The sequence below is a fragment of the Callithrix jacchus genome, chromosome 5 (assembly GCF_049354715.1).
Source record: "Callithrix jacchus isolate 240 chromosome 5, calJac240_pri, whole genome shotgun sequence".
Classification (NCBI taxonomy): domain Eukaryota; kingdom Metazoa; phylum Chordata; class Mammalia; order Primates; family Cebidae; genus Callithrix; species Callithrix jacchus.
Window position 1 is genome coordinate 91863840 of NC_133506.1, and position 15516 is coordinate 91879355.

Below are 15516 nucleotides of genomic sequence, written 5' to 3' on the forward strand. Positions count from 1 at the left end.
CTGGACTGGAACGCCCTGAATGGGATTTGGGTCAGGGTGGGTGTAGGAAGAAATGGACTGGGTAGGGGAAGGAGATATTTTTGGGTGAAGGCCCAATCACGTTACATTATGCTAGCTCTGGACCTGCCTGTCTGTTCAGCAGGGGACATGACATACCCCCACTCCCCACCATGTCCCCTGCTACCAGGACTGTGCCAAGCACACAGTAGATGTTCAACAAGTGACTAATACCCATAACGCCATGCGTACAGTTTTTAAATTTATTTTTAATATTTAGATGGGGTCTTGCCCAGGTTGGAATGCAGTGGCATGATTATGACTCATTGTAACCTCAAATTCCTGGGCTCAAGCAATTCTCCTGCTTCTGCCTCCCAAGTAGCTGGGACTAAAGTGTGCTCTGCCAAGCCTGGCTCATTTTTTTTTTTTTAAGATGGAGTTTCACCCTTGCTGCCCAAGCTGGAGTGCAATGGCACGATCTCAGCTCACTGCAACCTCTGCCTGCCAGGTTCAAGCAATTCTCCTGCCTCTGCCTCCCAAGTAGCTGGGATTACAGGCATGCGCCATCATGTCCAGCTAATTTTATAACTCATTTTGAATTTTTTTGTAGACATGGGGTTTTGCAATGTTGCCCAGGCTGGTCTTGAACTCATGGGCTCAGGTGATCCCACCTCAGCCTCCCAAAGTGCTGAGATTACAGATGCCAGCCACTGTGGCCAGTACCAGTTTCCCACCCACCTTGAATACAAGCATATTTCTAAATGTCCATCTTACACCTTCTAAATATCTCATCTCCATGACTTCTGGCTATTTATCATACACACTGAGGACCCATCTTGGCCGGAATTGTTCATAAAAAGACTTTTTTTTGGTCAGAACTGATTCTTCTATTTTAGTTTAGTCTTATGCTCAGCACAGAGAAGCTGCCTAACAAATGTGTTCTGAAGTAAACTGAACTAAATAATGAATGTGGGTTTCATTGTCCATTGACTGCTCAATTTCTCCTTGAATGAAAAAAATTGCAAATATTCCAACTAGGAAACCAAGAGAATAAATAAATGAAGTCTATCCCTCACCTGTGTGAGGTCACGGGGATCTTACAACTCTGGGGTCCCATTTTCCCCACTAATTTGGAGAGCGAATCCACTCCAGCCCATTGAGATCTTGAAAACACTAGAAAGAGGCTAGATTTACAAGAGGTGGCAGCACTGTGTTTACTCACCAGCCAGTCAGTCTGTCTGCGGTCCCCATCCCGAATGCTTGTGCCAGTTCACATTCTGCAGGGCAACCGGCAGGGAGAAAAAGGGGTCCCCTGTTCTCTCCTGTATCTTCCGTGTGGCTGCCGTCTGGCCGCCGACTGGCCATGACCTGAAGCCAGCACAGGACTGACTCTCCCTGCTTCATTTCTCCTTTCTTCTCCCCACACAACTTATTCCTTCAGGAAAGGCAGTGTCGCTCCTTTTAGACTTCACAATGCTATGTGTAGATGGGAATATATTTCTCAGCCACAAAGAAATCTCAAGCTGGATCACAGAGGTGATGCTTCAGTCTGGGCACCTTGGCACAATGTCACTTCTTTCAGAGGCCTCAGAAGCTATAGTCCTGTGTCCATAGATTTTTTATGAGTCATCTCCATTTCTGCCTCGCAGGACCCTCAGCAGGGTGGGCCACTCTCCAGTCTCTTTGCTTAGTCTTGGCTTCTTCTCAGCTTTGCCTTCTCCAGGTTAGCCCCTTGGAAGCTGCACTAACTGTCAATTTGCTGCATGATTCTGAGGATACCTCCCAATTTTCTTCCTTGTGTTTTCTTTTTCTTGTTATCTCTCCTCATCTCCATCTCTTTCCATTTCTCTGATCTCTCTGCGTTGTACAAAAATTCTATTTTTTCTTTCTTGCCAACCCAATCGTCGAGTCTTCTCATACTTAGAACTCTTCTTTGACTACAGTCTCCATGAGGCTATGCCAGTCAATCAGTAGATCGGACCCAAGAGCTTGGAGAATACTGCTGGCATTTAGTTTGGGCTTGGGTTAAAGCCTCCTTGGCTGGGGAAGAAGAAAGGGCTGAGGAAATAGCTGATTGTTGCAAAGCCAGTGCTTGGAGCAGGCTGACGAGTTAGGAAGCAGAAGGCCTGCACTGTCATCTACAAGCGAGTGCTCATCAATCAGGTGCATGAGCCTTTCCATTCATCTCAAGCCCAGATGAAGAGACAGAAGCTCCCCACAGGACGCCTAGCCTTGCGTCCTTCCTCTGGAGAGTCTCAGGGGTACCAGCCTCTAGACCTGCCTATTTCTCCCCCTTTAATTGTCTTGCAAGGAAACAAAGTATTGATTTTATTATAAGTCTAGGTCTTCTTTGTAGTGCTATAGGGCTTTTCATCTGAATGGCATTATAATAAGCAGTGATAATGGTCTTGGGGAGTGTGGATGAAGGACCTTTTATCTGAGACTCAAGCAGAGTGCAACATGAATACTGTCATGAAAGCTCAATGGGAGAAACACTCCAACAAGCTGTCCATAAAACGGCAGCTCTGGCTGGCAACCAAAGCCACGGTGGAGATTGGGGTGCTGCCTCCTGAGATGCAGGCGGTACCTGACGGTGCCTGTAATTACGCAACTTTTCTATATTCAGAATTTTGGCTGCCTTGTCCTCAGATCTTCTGGTGCCTTCCTGCACCTCCCAAAGCAACCCTGAATGACTCCACTTTGCTTTGCAAAATCCCCTTGCTCAAGCTGTGCTCAGCATTTTCTTTCCTGGTGCCCAGGCCCTTGGATTTAATTACACAACCATAGACACCTCCTTTGGTATCTTCAGACCTCTGGTTCTTAAAGCAGGTGGCATCTCCAGTCAGGCTGGAGATGGGAAGCCCAGGACAGAATGTGGTACATCTTTCTGGTGTATCCATTTCTCTTAGAGAATTGGGCAAAATATTTGAAAGTTTAACTGGAAATTTAAAGGGAGCTTTTTAAAAACATGAAAGCCAACATGGATATATGATGGACTATAGGGTCAATTCATATGAAGTTAAAAGATCAACTATAAGTGATTTCACGCCTGTGGAAGCCCCTTTGGGCTATCTCCCGACTTTCCTAACGTACCCATCTACTCTGTTCCATACTATGGATACCCCGAGGAAATGTTTGACAAACACCTCTTTATTCCTTTCTCTCACATCTGCCCCTAGATCATTTAAGTGCATTTTTAATGGCTCTCTCAGTTTGCACTTTTCAGCCTTCTTTCAAAATGATCTCTTACCCCAGGAACTTCTCTGTTCTCAAACTAATTATCAAAGCCTCTACCTTTAAAATTCTCTCCTCTACAATTTTCTTAAGTAATATGCAGTGGTGGGGGCAGGGAAAGTACTACATAGACCCATAAAACACAAATTGCTGTCCAATCTTTTCAGCCATGTCCTCCATTGATTCTAGTCATCTACCTTAAGGCTTCTAAGATAGGGATGCTCCAGCATTTGAAGACTCTTCTCTAAATGCAGAGGGAAAGACAGTCCACTGTGGCCTCCTGATGCAACTTCTTCCTCAGACCAATGCGTGTTTCTCCCAAATGCCAGGTGGACCAGGACATGAGTATGTTTATGGGCCTGTAGGATTGTGACAAAATTATGATGAAAGAATGTCACTAGATGGACCAACACCTCAATTAATGAGGGCAGATACTTGGGCTGGACTGTGTAGCTTCTTTGAAGGCCTACCACAGAACTCTGATTTCATGGGTGGACTGTCTGCGGAGGAGTCCTGACTTAGCAAGAAGCCCAAGTAAAGAATTTTATGGGACGAGGGACTCTTCTGAGGAAAGCAAATAACAGACTGAAGGAAAGGGTGTTTGAAAAGAAGTGTAGAAATAAAAAGAAAAAAGACATTACATACTGTGTCCACACCCTCTGCAGTGGGATATAAATGCTCCCTAGAGGAAGGAGACCCACAGCTCTGTGGTTTGGAGAATTTAGACTCTGTCTTCAGCCAGGCACTCACTCCCTCCCTCCCAGCACAATGCCCTACAACTTCTGCCTCCCCAGCCTGAGCTGCCGCACCAGCTGCTCCTCCCGGCCCTGCGTGGCCCCCAGCTGCCACAGCTGCACCCTGCCTGGGGCCTGCAACATCCCTGCCAATGTGAGCAACTGCAACTGGTTCTGCGAGGGCTCCTTCAATGGCAGCGAGAAGGAGACCATGCAGTTCCTGAACGACCGCCTGGCCAGCTACCTGGAGAAGGTGCGTCAGCTGGAGCGGGAGAACGCGGAGCTGGAGCACCTCATCCGGGAGCGGTCCCAGCAGCAGGAGCCCTTGCTGTGTGCCAGCTACCAGTCCTACTTCAAGACCATCGAGGAGCTCCAGCAGAAGGTGAGGGGCATGGCTGTCATCTCGAAGCAAGAGAGTTTGCTGTGATTCTCCGTCTGTGATAGAGAAGCGTGTTTCTTGCTTCTGTACCGTCATAATTCTTGCTTCCTCCTTTATTTCAAAATGGCTTTTTAAGTCATTTTTAAAAAGTTTATGGTTTCATATTTATTTTCAGTCCTCACTAAGCAACCTCTCACTCCCCAGATCCTGTGTACCAAGTCTGAGAATGCCAGGCTTGTGGTGCAGATTGACAACGCCAAGCTGGCTGCGGATGACTTCAGAACCAAGTGAGTTGTTTGGAATTCGCACTAGTGTCCATTTCTTCTGTTTAGTCTTTAAAGAAAAGGGATTTCCATGGCTGTACTGAAAAACAGATCTACCCACCTGCTGTGAAGGATTCGGCAGAGGACTGGGGAGAACCAAGCAAAGAAATCACAAAAATAGATGAGGACTCAAATCAATCTGTCTTGAGATGAATATTGGGTATTGATGGAGCCTCCGGAACCCTCTGTCTCCTGGGCCTTTTCATTGCAGAAAGTGGAAAGATAAGGCAAATGAGGCTATCAAAAATCATTCCTATGAGTCTTGAAGATCATAGGATCGTCAAGATCTTAGTGCTCTGACCCTGTCCTTGTGCAGGTACCAGACTGAGCTGTCCCTGCGGCAGCTGGTGGAGTCGGACATCAACGGCCTGCGCAGGATCCTGGATGAGCTGACCCTCTGCAAGTCTGACCTGGAGGCCCAGGTGGAGTCCCTGAAGGAGGAGCTGCTGTGCCTCAAGAGCAACCACGAGCAGGTGAGACTAGAAATGAGAAATGCACAAACCTGACTCAGCCTCTAGCTGAGGGTAGCTTTAGTGATTTGGGACAGCAGAATGCAGAGTATGAGTACAAGGCTGAGGGTGTCCTTTAATAACATCATGGCAAAAGAAAAATTGGAGAGAGATAAGACCTATTCATGTTCCCAGACAGGAAACAGCTTTCACTTGAAACAAGCACATTATCTGAGTTGCCCAGAGCAGCTCCACACGCTTGAAATTGGTCAACAGTTATAGATTGAGTCCTAGCATCACTGTGCAAAGTCTTTTTTTTTTTTTTTTGCCAAAGGCCAAGAAAAAAAATCAAACCTTATAAATGCGAGTCTCTACTCTTTTAAAGTATTGGTGAAGAATGTTTGTGAGCTTCTTCCTCTCTCTCCTGGGAGGGGCCATGACATGCTCTTACCTCTTAGTTGATTGTAAGAGGTTTTTGATATACAATCTGAAATTGTACAGCCTTTATTTTTTTTTGCATTCTGAGGCCTTCTCAACCAATTATAAATTGGTAAAGCTGCACATCACTTAGTTCATCCTTCAGTGGCAGCCAAGCAAAGCTTTGGATTTTTTTTCTGAAGCCAAGTGCCGTGGCATAGCAGATGGAGAAGAGGGGGCTATGCTGCATGGAGTGCCTTGAGCTGTGACAGGCTGCTCCCCTGAGTTTCTATTCTGAGAAAATAGACTAACAGGGCTTCAACAAGCAATGCCATTCCTTAGAGTACATTCTTTGCTCAGGATAGTAACTCTTGTATTTTCTGCATCTATAGGAGGTCAACACCCTGCGCTGCCAGCTTGGAGACCGCCTCAATGTGGAGGTGGACGCTGCCCCCACTGTGGACCTGAACCAGGTCCTGAATCAGACCAGGAGTCAGTATGAGGCCCTGGTGGACACCAACCGCAGGGAAGTGGAGCAATGGTTCGCCACGCAGGTGGGCATCTAAGCATGTGGCTGGCCATTCAGGGCCCAAGGCCCACCCTAGGGCTCTGGAGGCAGGGTCTGATTTTTTCTGCCCCTGGGTGTTTCAGACCGAGGAGCTGAACAAGCAGGTGGTGTCCAGCTCGGAGCAGCTGCAGTCCTGCCAGGCGGAGATCATCGAGCTGAGACGCACGGTCAATGCCCTGGAGATCGAGCTGCAGGCCCAGCACAACCTGGTGTGTATTGTTCAGCCCTGCTGGTGAGCGATGGGACGTTGGGAGGCAGAGTCCCGGGGCTGCCCTTGGGACCACACGCTCTCCTTAGCTCTTGGAGCTGTGACTTCCTTGGAATCCTATGAAGAAAGGCTTTGAAGGAGCAGCTCTCTGACATTCCTGATCTTCCCCACCACAGCGAGACTCTCTGGAAAACACGCTGACGGAGAGCGAGGCCCGCTACAGCTCCCAGCTGGCCCAGGTGCAGTGCCTGATCAGCAACGTGGAGTCCCAGCTGGCGGAGATCCGCGGTGACCTGGAGCGGCAGAACCAGGAGTACCAGGTGCTGCTGGACGTGCGTGCCCGGCTGGAGTGTGAGATCAACACGTACCGGAGCCTGCTGGAGAGCGAGGACTGCAAGTGAGTACCTGGGCAGAGGTGTTTGATGTAGCGATGCACATGTGAGTGTCCTATTCAGTTAGACACCATGCAAAGATTGCATACCTTGGAAAGTAAATTATGCCTTCACGCTAGACATGCTCAAACAGAACTCAGACAACATAATATGGACATCATTTAAAACATAAATGGTTTGGTAGCAAGAGTTCATTGATGTACAAACTGAAATTGCACAGCCAAGTCTTTGCATTCTACTATAACATGCATGATTACATGATATGTGATTAATACCTTACCTTTTACAATACTGTATTGTGTAGTGGGCACATTCCCATACATAGACTATCTAATTTGATCTTGTAATTACCACCAGGTGGGCTGGATCAGAATTCCCTGCATTTTATAGGAAAATAAACTGGGTCTTGGAGAAGGCAAATGACTCACCCAATGTTACCAGTTTGGCATGAACGGATTTGAAAGTAGACATCAGAGTTTCAGAGTTTCTGTCTACCTTGGTGCTCTACGGCAAGAGGACCATTCACAATTTGAGAGTTATCTTTGTAGCAGGGGAGCCCGTGCCTTCTCTGTTCCAGGCCAGGCCAAGTCCTGACAGGCATTCTTACCCTTGGGGATATCTCTGGCATTTGATTTTAAAATCTGCCTTAACTCACCTTTCCACACCATTCTTTGTCTCCAGTCTGCCCAGCAATCCCTGTGCCACAACCAACGCGTGCAGCAAGCCCATCGGACCCTGTGTCTCCAATTCCTGCACCCCTTGCATCCCTCCTGCCCCCTGCACACCCTGCGCCCCACGCCCCCGCTGTGGACCCTGCAACTCCTTTGTGCGCTAGAACCTAATGCCGGAGGAGCAAGGATGCAGGGCCCAGGACTCCAGAGCTGTGACCTGGATCTGGATCAACAAAAGGGGCCTGAAAACATCATTTGCATGGCTGGAGTGGCCCCAGTAAGGCAGCCAAGAAACTTACCCAAAGCCTGCAGCCTCCCCAACTACTCCAGCCTGTCCTGCTCACTCTTTCCTTCCCGGAGGTCTGTTCCTTCTTGTGCTCACCCAGACAACTCCCTTGTAACCTCCTAATAAATGTTATTTCTTTGGCAAAACAGATGCCTTTTCTCATTTGTATTCATTTGTTTCAATGTGCTCATCACCTGATTATGCTATAAAAAGCCACTTGAAAGACAGACCATATAATGGCCTGACTCTTGGCTACAAGAGCAGTTTCATGCCTTGCGGGGGCAGTGTCAGATGTCTAACATGGCACCCTGGACCCAGGAGTGAGGCAGGCGGGCCTGTGGGAAGGAGGATGGAGGTGCTGAAGTGCTGCACCTTGGCCTTTTTTAGATTTTCCTTCTGATCTGGGCATCTCCCAGAGCTCCTTGTATCCAAATCTGAATAGAGGAGGCATGAGGGGGAGGCTGGAAAGAAGCTCTGGAAAACTCATCTTTTTTCAGCAGAACTTTCTGGTTCAGTGCTATATTATTCTGCATTGTTGGGGGCTCAGGCATTTCCCAGCCAAGAGACTCTCTGCCCTGCCCTGCTATGCCCAGGAATTCCTTCTTTCCCTTGTGTGGTTCGATCATTGTCAGCCTGGGCTTCCAGCTGCTCTCTTCCCTCCTCGACTCCAGGTCTTAGAGACCCCATCAACTCTTTATTTGATCCTTTGGCCTTTCTCAATTCAATCCACCCAGTGCCTATTGAATACTTACTCTGTGCAGATGGTGGGTGGTGGGATGGGGAGAGACATGAAGAAAGACACAGATCCTGACCACCACTCATTTACAATTTGTTAAAAGGGATAAAACTGGTCCTCAAGTAGTGCTGTTATAAGGCCCAGTACCCTGGCACTGTGAACAGCTGGTGGATGCTAGAAGGAACTCTGAGTACTGAAAGGGACAATGCTGGGGCTACTCAGGAGGCTGAGACAGGAGAATTGCTTGAACCCAGGAGGCAGAGGTTGCAACGAGTGGAGATCACACCACTCCACTCCAGCCTGAGCGACAAGAGTAAAACTCTGTCTCAAAAGAATAAATAAGTAAATAAACTTTATAGTCAAATTAAGAGTGATTTACCTACCACCATGATAGTATTACAGCATTCTATACTTATTAATATATTTATGTCTTTCAGCAAGTTTTATACTTTCATGTGCATTTATATTACTTTTAACATCCTTCTGTTTCAACTTAAAGAACTTCATTTAACTTTTTTGTAAGGCAGGTCCAGTGATGATGACTACCTCAGCTTTTGTTTATCCTTCAGTTTTGAAGGATAGTTTTGCTGGGAATGATATGATTGGTTGGCAGTTTGTTTTCAGCACTTTAAATATATTTTCCCATGTCCTTCAAAGCTTCTGCTCAGAAATTCACTAATTGCCTTATGGAGGTTCCCTTGTACATGATGTCACTTTATTAAATAATGTTCTTCTTTGCCTTTTGTGACAGTTTTTGATTTAAGGACTATTTTGTCTGATATAGAAGTATAGCCATCCTGCTGTCCTTTGGTTACCATTTGTATGAAATATTTTTTTCCCATTCCTTCACTTTCAGCCTATATGTGTCTTTAAATCTAAAGTCAGTCTCTTCTAGATAGCATGTAGATAGATCCTGTTGGTTTTTTGAAAATCCATTCAGCTGCTCCACGTCTTTTGATTGGAAACTTTTATTTACATTTCAATAAATTATTGATAGGGAAAGACCACCATTGCCATTTTATTACTTGTTTTGTCTTTCTCAGAGTCCTTTCATCTCTCTTTTCCTCTCTTGTCATTTTCCTTTGTGTTTCATGGATTTTTGTATTGACATGTTTTCATTCTTCTTTCTTTTTATGTATCTTTTACAGGTATTTTCATGTGGTTATCATGGGGCTTATATAAGACAATTTACAGTTTTAACAGGCTGTTTTTAGCTGATAACAACTTTCACTGCATGTAAAAACTGCACTTTTGCTTCTCCCACACACACGTTTTATGTATTGATGGCACGATTTACATCTTGTTATACTGTATCCATTAACCTATTTTTATAGTTACAGCTATTTTTAATACTTTTGTCTTTTAAATTTTATAGTAGAGGGTCAAGTGTGGTGGCTTATGCCTGTAATTCCAGCACTTTGGGAGGCCAAGGAGGGCAGATCGCCTGAGGTCAGGAGTTCAAGACCAGCTTGGCCAATATGATGAAACCCCATCTCTACTAAAAAAACCTTTTTTTACAAAAATGCAGCAGGTGAACTTGATCTGTGGGCTGTTGTTTGCAGAGGCCCCTTTTAGGCATATTTCCATCCATTCCATTGGTTTCCATTTTACTTTCAACCATGAACATGCAATTGTTTTTAATCTCGCCATGTGTTGGCAAGTTCCCTAAACCCCAACCAACAGTAAGGTTCAGGATCCTTTCAGCTAATACAGGTTGAGAATGCAATAAAAAACAAAAACAAAAAAAATTGAATACTGAGACACGGATGAACGTGGGAAGAAAGGGTTACCTGGAAGAGGAACTCTCAAAGCTCTCTCTCAGAGCTGTCTTTCCGGGGAGAAAGAACAGTGGCAGAACCTCCTGGGTGAGGAATCCCTGATTCCCAAACAACTCCACCCCATGTCCCTGGCTGTCCTCCCCTCTGAGTAATGCAGACAGTCTTTTGGGGCTGTGATGATTCTCCCTCCTATGAAGCCGTCTGATGAAACTCTGATTTCACCAATCGCTAGCACCCAGGAAAAGCCTGGTGTGACATAAGCTGAATGGAATAATTTTATGGGATGAGGGGGGACTCTTTAGAAGAATTTAACTAGCATATTTTGGAGAAAAATTAGCTGAAGCATTAGGAAAGGAAACTATGCTGTATGCCAAGCCCCCACCCACCATTAATAGTATAAAAGGACCACAGAGGAAGGAGAGACTCAAACCTGCTCACATCCACTTCCAGCAGCTTACCTGCCTTTCCATTACCAGTCCCAGCACCATGTCTTACAGTTGCTGCCTGCCCAGCCTGAGCTGCCGCACCAGCTGCTCCTCCCGGCCCTGCGTGGCCCCCAGCTGCCATGGCTGCACCCTGCCCGGGGCCTGCAACATCCCCGCCAACGTGAGCAACTGCAACTGGTTCTGCGAGGGCTCCTTCAATGGCAGCGAGAAGGAGACCATGCAGTTCCTGAACGACCGCCTGGCCAGCTACCTGGAGAAGGTGCGTCAGCTGGAGCGGGAGAATGCAGAGCTGGAGCACCTCATCCAGGAGCGGTCCCAGCAGCAGGAGCCCTTGTTGTGCGCCAGCTACCAGTCCTACTTCAAGACCATTGAGGAGCTCCAGCAGAAGGTGAGAGGGTAGGCCATGTGGGGGCATGGCAGCAGCTGGCTGTCTTTGAGCAGTAAGACATTCTCAAGTTCAAGTGTACCTCATGAGAGAAATTTCTTTTCAGATTCTGTGTGGCAAGGCTGAGAATGCCAGGCTGGTGGTGCAGATTGACAATGCCAAGCTGGCCTCTGATGACTTCAGAACCAAGTATGTTGAACTTCTGGGGCCAGACGTTCAAGGTCCCTGTGGTTCTTTTATGGTCCTAGGGACCTAACATTGCCTGATAGGGAGGAGAAAGCCATTTCTCTCCTTTACCTCTCTTAGGGTTGGTTATGTAAAATCAGTTTCAAACAGAGATCCAGACTTATGGGCTGCCTGCTGTTCAGTCTATACTAGTCTTTTCGGAAGTGTTTCTTAAACCACGATTCAGAGATTGAAATGAATTCTTCTTTGGGAACTGATTTGGTGGTATACTAGCTAACAAAATTGATAGCACAGCGAGAGACTTCATCTCATGAGTGCCCATGGGCTCCTTGTGGTGTCAGAGCGAGTCAGGGAACCTCTTCATTCTATCCACGCACAGCTTGAGGGAAACATGTGGAAGAGAAGAGGCAGAAAATGGTGTAAGCTCAAGAAGATTCAGGCCAATTCTACCCAAGCAACACATAATAGAGGAAGGTGGTTTTCTTTCCTGACCTATCCTCCCACTCCGATGTGTGCAGGTACCAGACGGAGCAGTCCCTGCGGCAGCTGGTAGAGTCGGACATCAACAGCATGCGCAGGATCCTGGATGAGCTGACCCTCTGCACGTCCGACCTGGAGGCCCAGGTGGAGTCCTTGAGGGAGGAGCTGCTGTGCCTGAAGAAGAACCATGAGGAGGTAGGAAAAAAATTTACAAAAGCAGGCCTCAGAGCTAAGCTACTAGCATTGGGAATCAGGAGACAATTACTGTCTGGATCTCTGGTCTGGGACCCTTCTCTGAAGACCTCAAGGTATTCTCAGAGAGTGAAGGTGCTACATCCATATCGAGGAGTAGAGTGAGCTGCTCATTCTCCAGCGGCTGGCTGAGGGTTAGGCAGGCGCTGGAACTGCTGAGGATGGACATCATTCACTGAGCTCTACTCTCTAATGGTTATGTTAGGTCCTAAATTTGCTAGTAGAGATGGAGGGATAAAAATGAAATAAGACATGGCCCTGTTCTTCCAAAGAGCTCACAGTTTATTATGGAAAGACAGCCATGTAAATGCAATGATATAAACAAGGCAGAGTGAAACAATTATCATATGAAATGTACAAGCAGTATGCTCTAGAAAGAGTCCAGTCTGGGCCAGGCATGGTGGCTCATGCCTGTAAACCCAGCACTTTGGGAGGCCATGGTGGGTGGATCATGAGGTCAGGAGTTCGAGACCAGCCTAAACAACATGGTGAAACCCTGTTTCTACTAAAACTACACAAATTAGCCAAGTGTGGTGGCACATATCTGTAGTCCCAACTACTCAGAGGGCTGAGGCAGGAGACTCACTTGAACCTGGAAGGTGGAGGTTGCAGTGAGCCAAGATTGTATCATTGCACTCCAGCCTGGGCAATAAGAGCAAAACTCCATCTCAATTAAAAAAAAAAAAAAGAAATAATTCAGTCTGTCCAAGAGGAGATAGATGGGGAACTCTTCTCAGATGCAAAGGGGAGGATTTCAGTACTTGGGTGTTTCAGACTGAGGGAAAGATTGAAAAAAGACACAGAAGTGGCAGAGCAGGGTATATCTGGATATGGCTGGGCATGCAGTACTTACAAGGGTGTGATGAAAGTGAAGATGTGATGGGACGTGATGAAGGACTTGCATATGCCAAGGAGTTTAGACTTGGTCTTGTAGAAGATGTGGGGTCGTTTCAGTTTCTCTGGGACAATTGATGTGATCCCTGTTTGAGTTTATTGCTATGAAATGTGTGTGTCACTCTTTGGGAATGATCAGAATATTCCTTTTAGTGCTTTTTGGGCAGCATCATGCTCATTTTCCTGGAGCGGTAAGATGGTAGATCCATTGCCATAGATTCATTCCTTTTTCTTTTCTCCATCAGGAGGTCAACACCCTGCGCTGCCAGCTTGGAGACCGCCTCAATGTGGAGGTGGACGCTGCCCCCGCTGTGGACCTCAACCAGGTCCTGAATGAGACCAGGAGTCAGTATGAGGCCCTGGTGGACACCAACCGCAGGGAAGTGGAGCAGTGGTTCGCCACACAGGTGAGCATCTAAGTACGTGGCCACTCAGGATCTGAGGACCACCCCAGAGCCCTGGAGGCAGGGTCTGATCCTTTCTCCCCGTGGGTGTTACAGACTGAGGAGCTGAACAAGCAGGTGGTGTCCAGCTCGGAGCAGCTGCAGTCCTGCCAGGCGGAGATCATCGAGCTGAGACGCACGGTCAATGCCCTGGAGATCGAGCTGCAGGCCCAGCACAACCTGGTGTGTATTGTTCAGCCCTGCTGGTGAGCGATGGGACGTTGGGAGGCAGAGTCCCGGGGCTGCCCTTGGGACCACACGCTCTCCTTAGCTCTTGGAGCTGTGACTTCCTTGGAATCCTATGAAGAAAGGCTTTGAAGGAGCAGCTCTCTGACATTCCTGATCTTCCCCACCACAGCGAGACTCTCTGGAAAACACGCTGACAGAGAGCGAGGCCCGCTACAGCTCCCAGCTGGCCCAGGTGCAGTGCCTGATCAGCAACGTGGAGTCCCAGCTGGCGGAGATCCGCGGTGACCTGGAGCGGCAGAACCAGGAGTACCAGGTGCTGCTGGATGTGCGTGCCCGGCTGGAGTGTGAGATCAACACGTACCGGAGCCTGCTGGAGAGTGAGGACTGCAAGTGAGTGTGGGGCAAAGAATGTTGGGGAGGAATGTGCATGGTGGGATACTGTAGGCACACAAATGGTGGCCATATTTGCAACTAGCCAGGCAACACACATTAACTGTGCAGTGTGTGTCCAGTGATCTGTGATAGCTAAGCAAAGGGAAGCCAAAGGTAAGAGAAGAGCTCCTGCCTCAGGGGGCTAACAACAGAGGAGTGGTGGTAGGACCTGGCCGGTCATAGGAATAGCATTTGTGTAAGGCACATCGTGTTAAGTTCAGGATTGTGTTAAGTTCCCAGGAAAGCACCAGGCACAGTGGCTCACGCATGTAATCCTAGCACTTTGGGTGACCGAGGTGGGTGGATTGCCTGAGCTCAGAAGTTTGAGACCAGCCTGGGCAACACAGTGAAACCCTGTCTCTACTAAAATACAAAAACATTTGGCTGAGCATGGCAATGTGTGCCTTAATCCCAGCTACTTGGGAGACTCAGGCAGAAGAATCGGTTGAATGTGGGAGGCAGAGGTTGCGGTGAGCCAAGAGCTCGCCATTGCACTCCAGCCTGGGTGACAGAGCGAGACTCCATCTCAAAAAACAAACAAAAAACCAAACAAGAAACAGTAAAAAAGTTCCAGGAGAGCCTAAGAGATAATATTTTTGAAAAGGACAATTTTTCCACCTGTGAACATGGCATTTTGGGAAAGGGAGGAGGATTTGGTAATAATCAGAACTTGATTCTGGCCGGGTACAGTGGCTCATGCCTGTAATCCCAGCACTTTGGGAGGCTCACGCGAGTGGATTGCTTGAGGTCAGGAGTTCAAGCCCAGCCTGGCCGACATGGTGAAACCACATCTCTACCAAACATACAAAAAATTATCTAGGTGTTGTGGTGCATGCCTGTGATGCTAGCTACTTGGGAGGCTGAGGCAGGAGAATTGCCTGAAACTTGGAGGTGGAGGTTGCAGTGAGCTGAGATCACTTCACTGCACTCCAGCCTGGGCAACAGAGCAAGACCCTCTCTCAAAAACAAAACAAAACAAAACAAAACAAAACAAAACAAAGAACTTGATTCCAACTAACTCCAGCCACTGAGAATTCATAGGTTGTGTTGTTAAGCCCAAGGTATTCTGTGCACCCAATTAGGGCTCTCTCCCCTCTCCTCCCCTATCCATTGTAAACCTCCTTGTCCTCCTAGGCTCCCCTGCAACCCATGTGTGACCACCAATGCTAGTGCCAACTCCTGTGGACCCTGTGGCACCTCTCAAAAGTGTTGCTGTAATTGAAAAGCTTGTATCCTCTTTGAAGACATCTACGAAGCCATTTAGATCAAGCACAGGAAAGATCCTCAAGTCCTGCCTTTTCTGGAGCTCAGCTGACATCAAGAAACCTCATCTTCCCTACTGTGTTATTTCCAGAATGCTGAAAAGCTTTCCCAACCCAACAAGCAAAGACACACATCATCAGCTTCCAATGTCTGGACAACTCCTTCCTGTTGAAGGTCGAGACTCTTTGTTTCTAAAGATCTGCAGCTCCCTGTAATCTGAGCTCCAGTTACTACTTTAGGGTGTTTCTAGAACGTATTGCATTTCCTGTTTTCCTTTCTTCTTTGGCATTCTCTGGAATACAAGGAGGAGACTTCAATTACTTCCCAATAAACTTTATTTCTCTGGCATAGTAAATGTTTCTCATTCGTATTCA

The 15516-nt window shown here is 47.3% G+C and overlaps 2 protein-coding genes across 2 annotated transcripts; both read left to right on the forward strand.

Moving 5' to 3' along the window:
• The first annotated feature begins 3930 nt into the window (after positions 1 to 3930).
• KRT31 (keratin 31) lies at positions 3931 to 7804 on the forward strand. The gene is made up of 7 exons (XM_002748607.5): positions 3931 to 4347; positions 4549 to 4631; positions 4984 to 5140; positions 5926 to 6087; positions 6185 to 6310; positions 6486 to 6706; positions 7383 to 7804. Exons 1-7 carry the CDS (start codon positions 4000 to 4002, stop codon positions 7534 to 7536), a joined length of 1251 nt encoding a protein of 416 aa, XP_002748653.1. The 5' UTR covers positions 3931 to 3999; the 3' UTR covers positions 7537 to 7804.
• A 2794-nt stretch (positions 7805 to 10598) lies between these two features.
• On the forward strand, positions 10599 to 15516 carry LOC100395209 (keratin, type I cuticular Ha4). Its single transcript, XM_035300559.3, has 7 exons — positions 10599 to 11006; positions 11110 to 11192; positions 11708 to 11864; positions 13061 to 13222; positions 13316 to 13441; positions 13617 to 13837; positions 15014 to 15516. Exons 1-7 carry the CDS (start codon positions 10659 to 10661, stop codon positions 15099 to 15101), a joined length of 1185 nt encoding a protein of 394 aa, XP_035156450.2. The 5' UTR covers positions 10599 to 10658; the 3' UTR covers positions 15102 to 15516.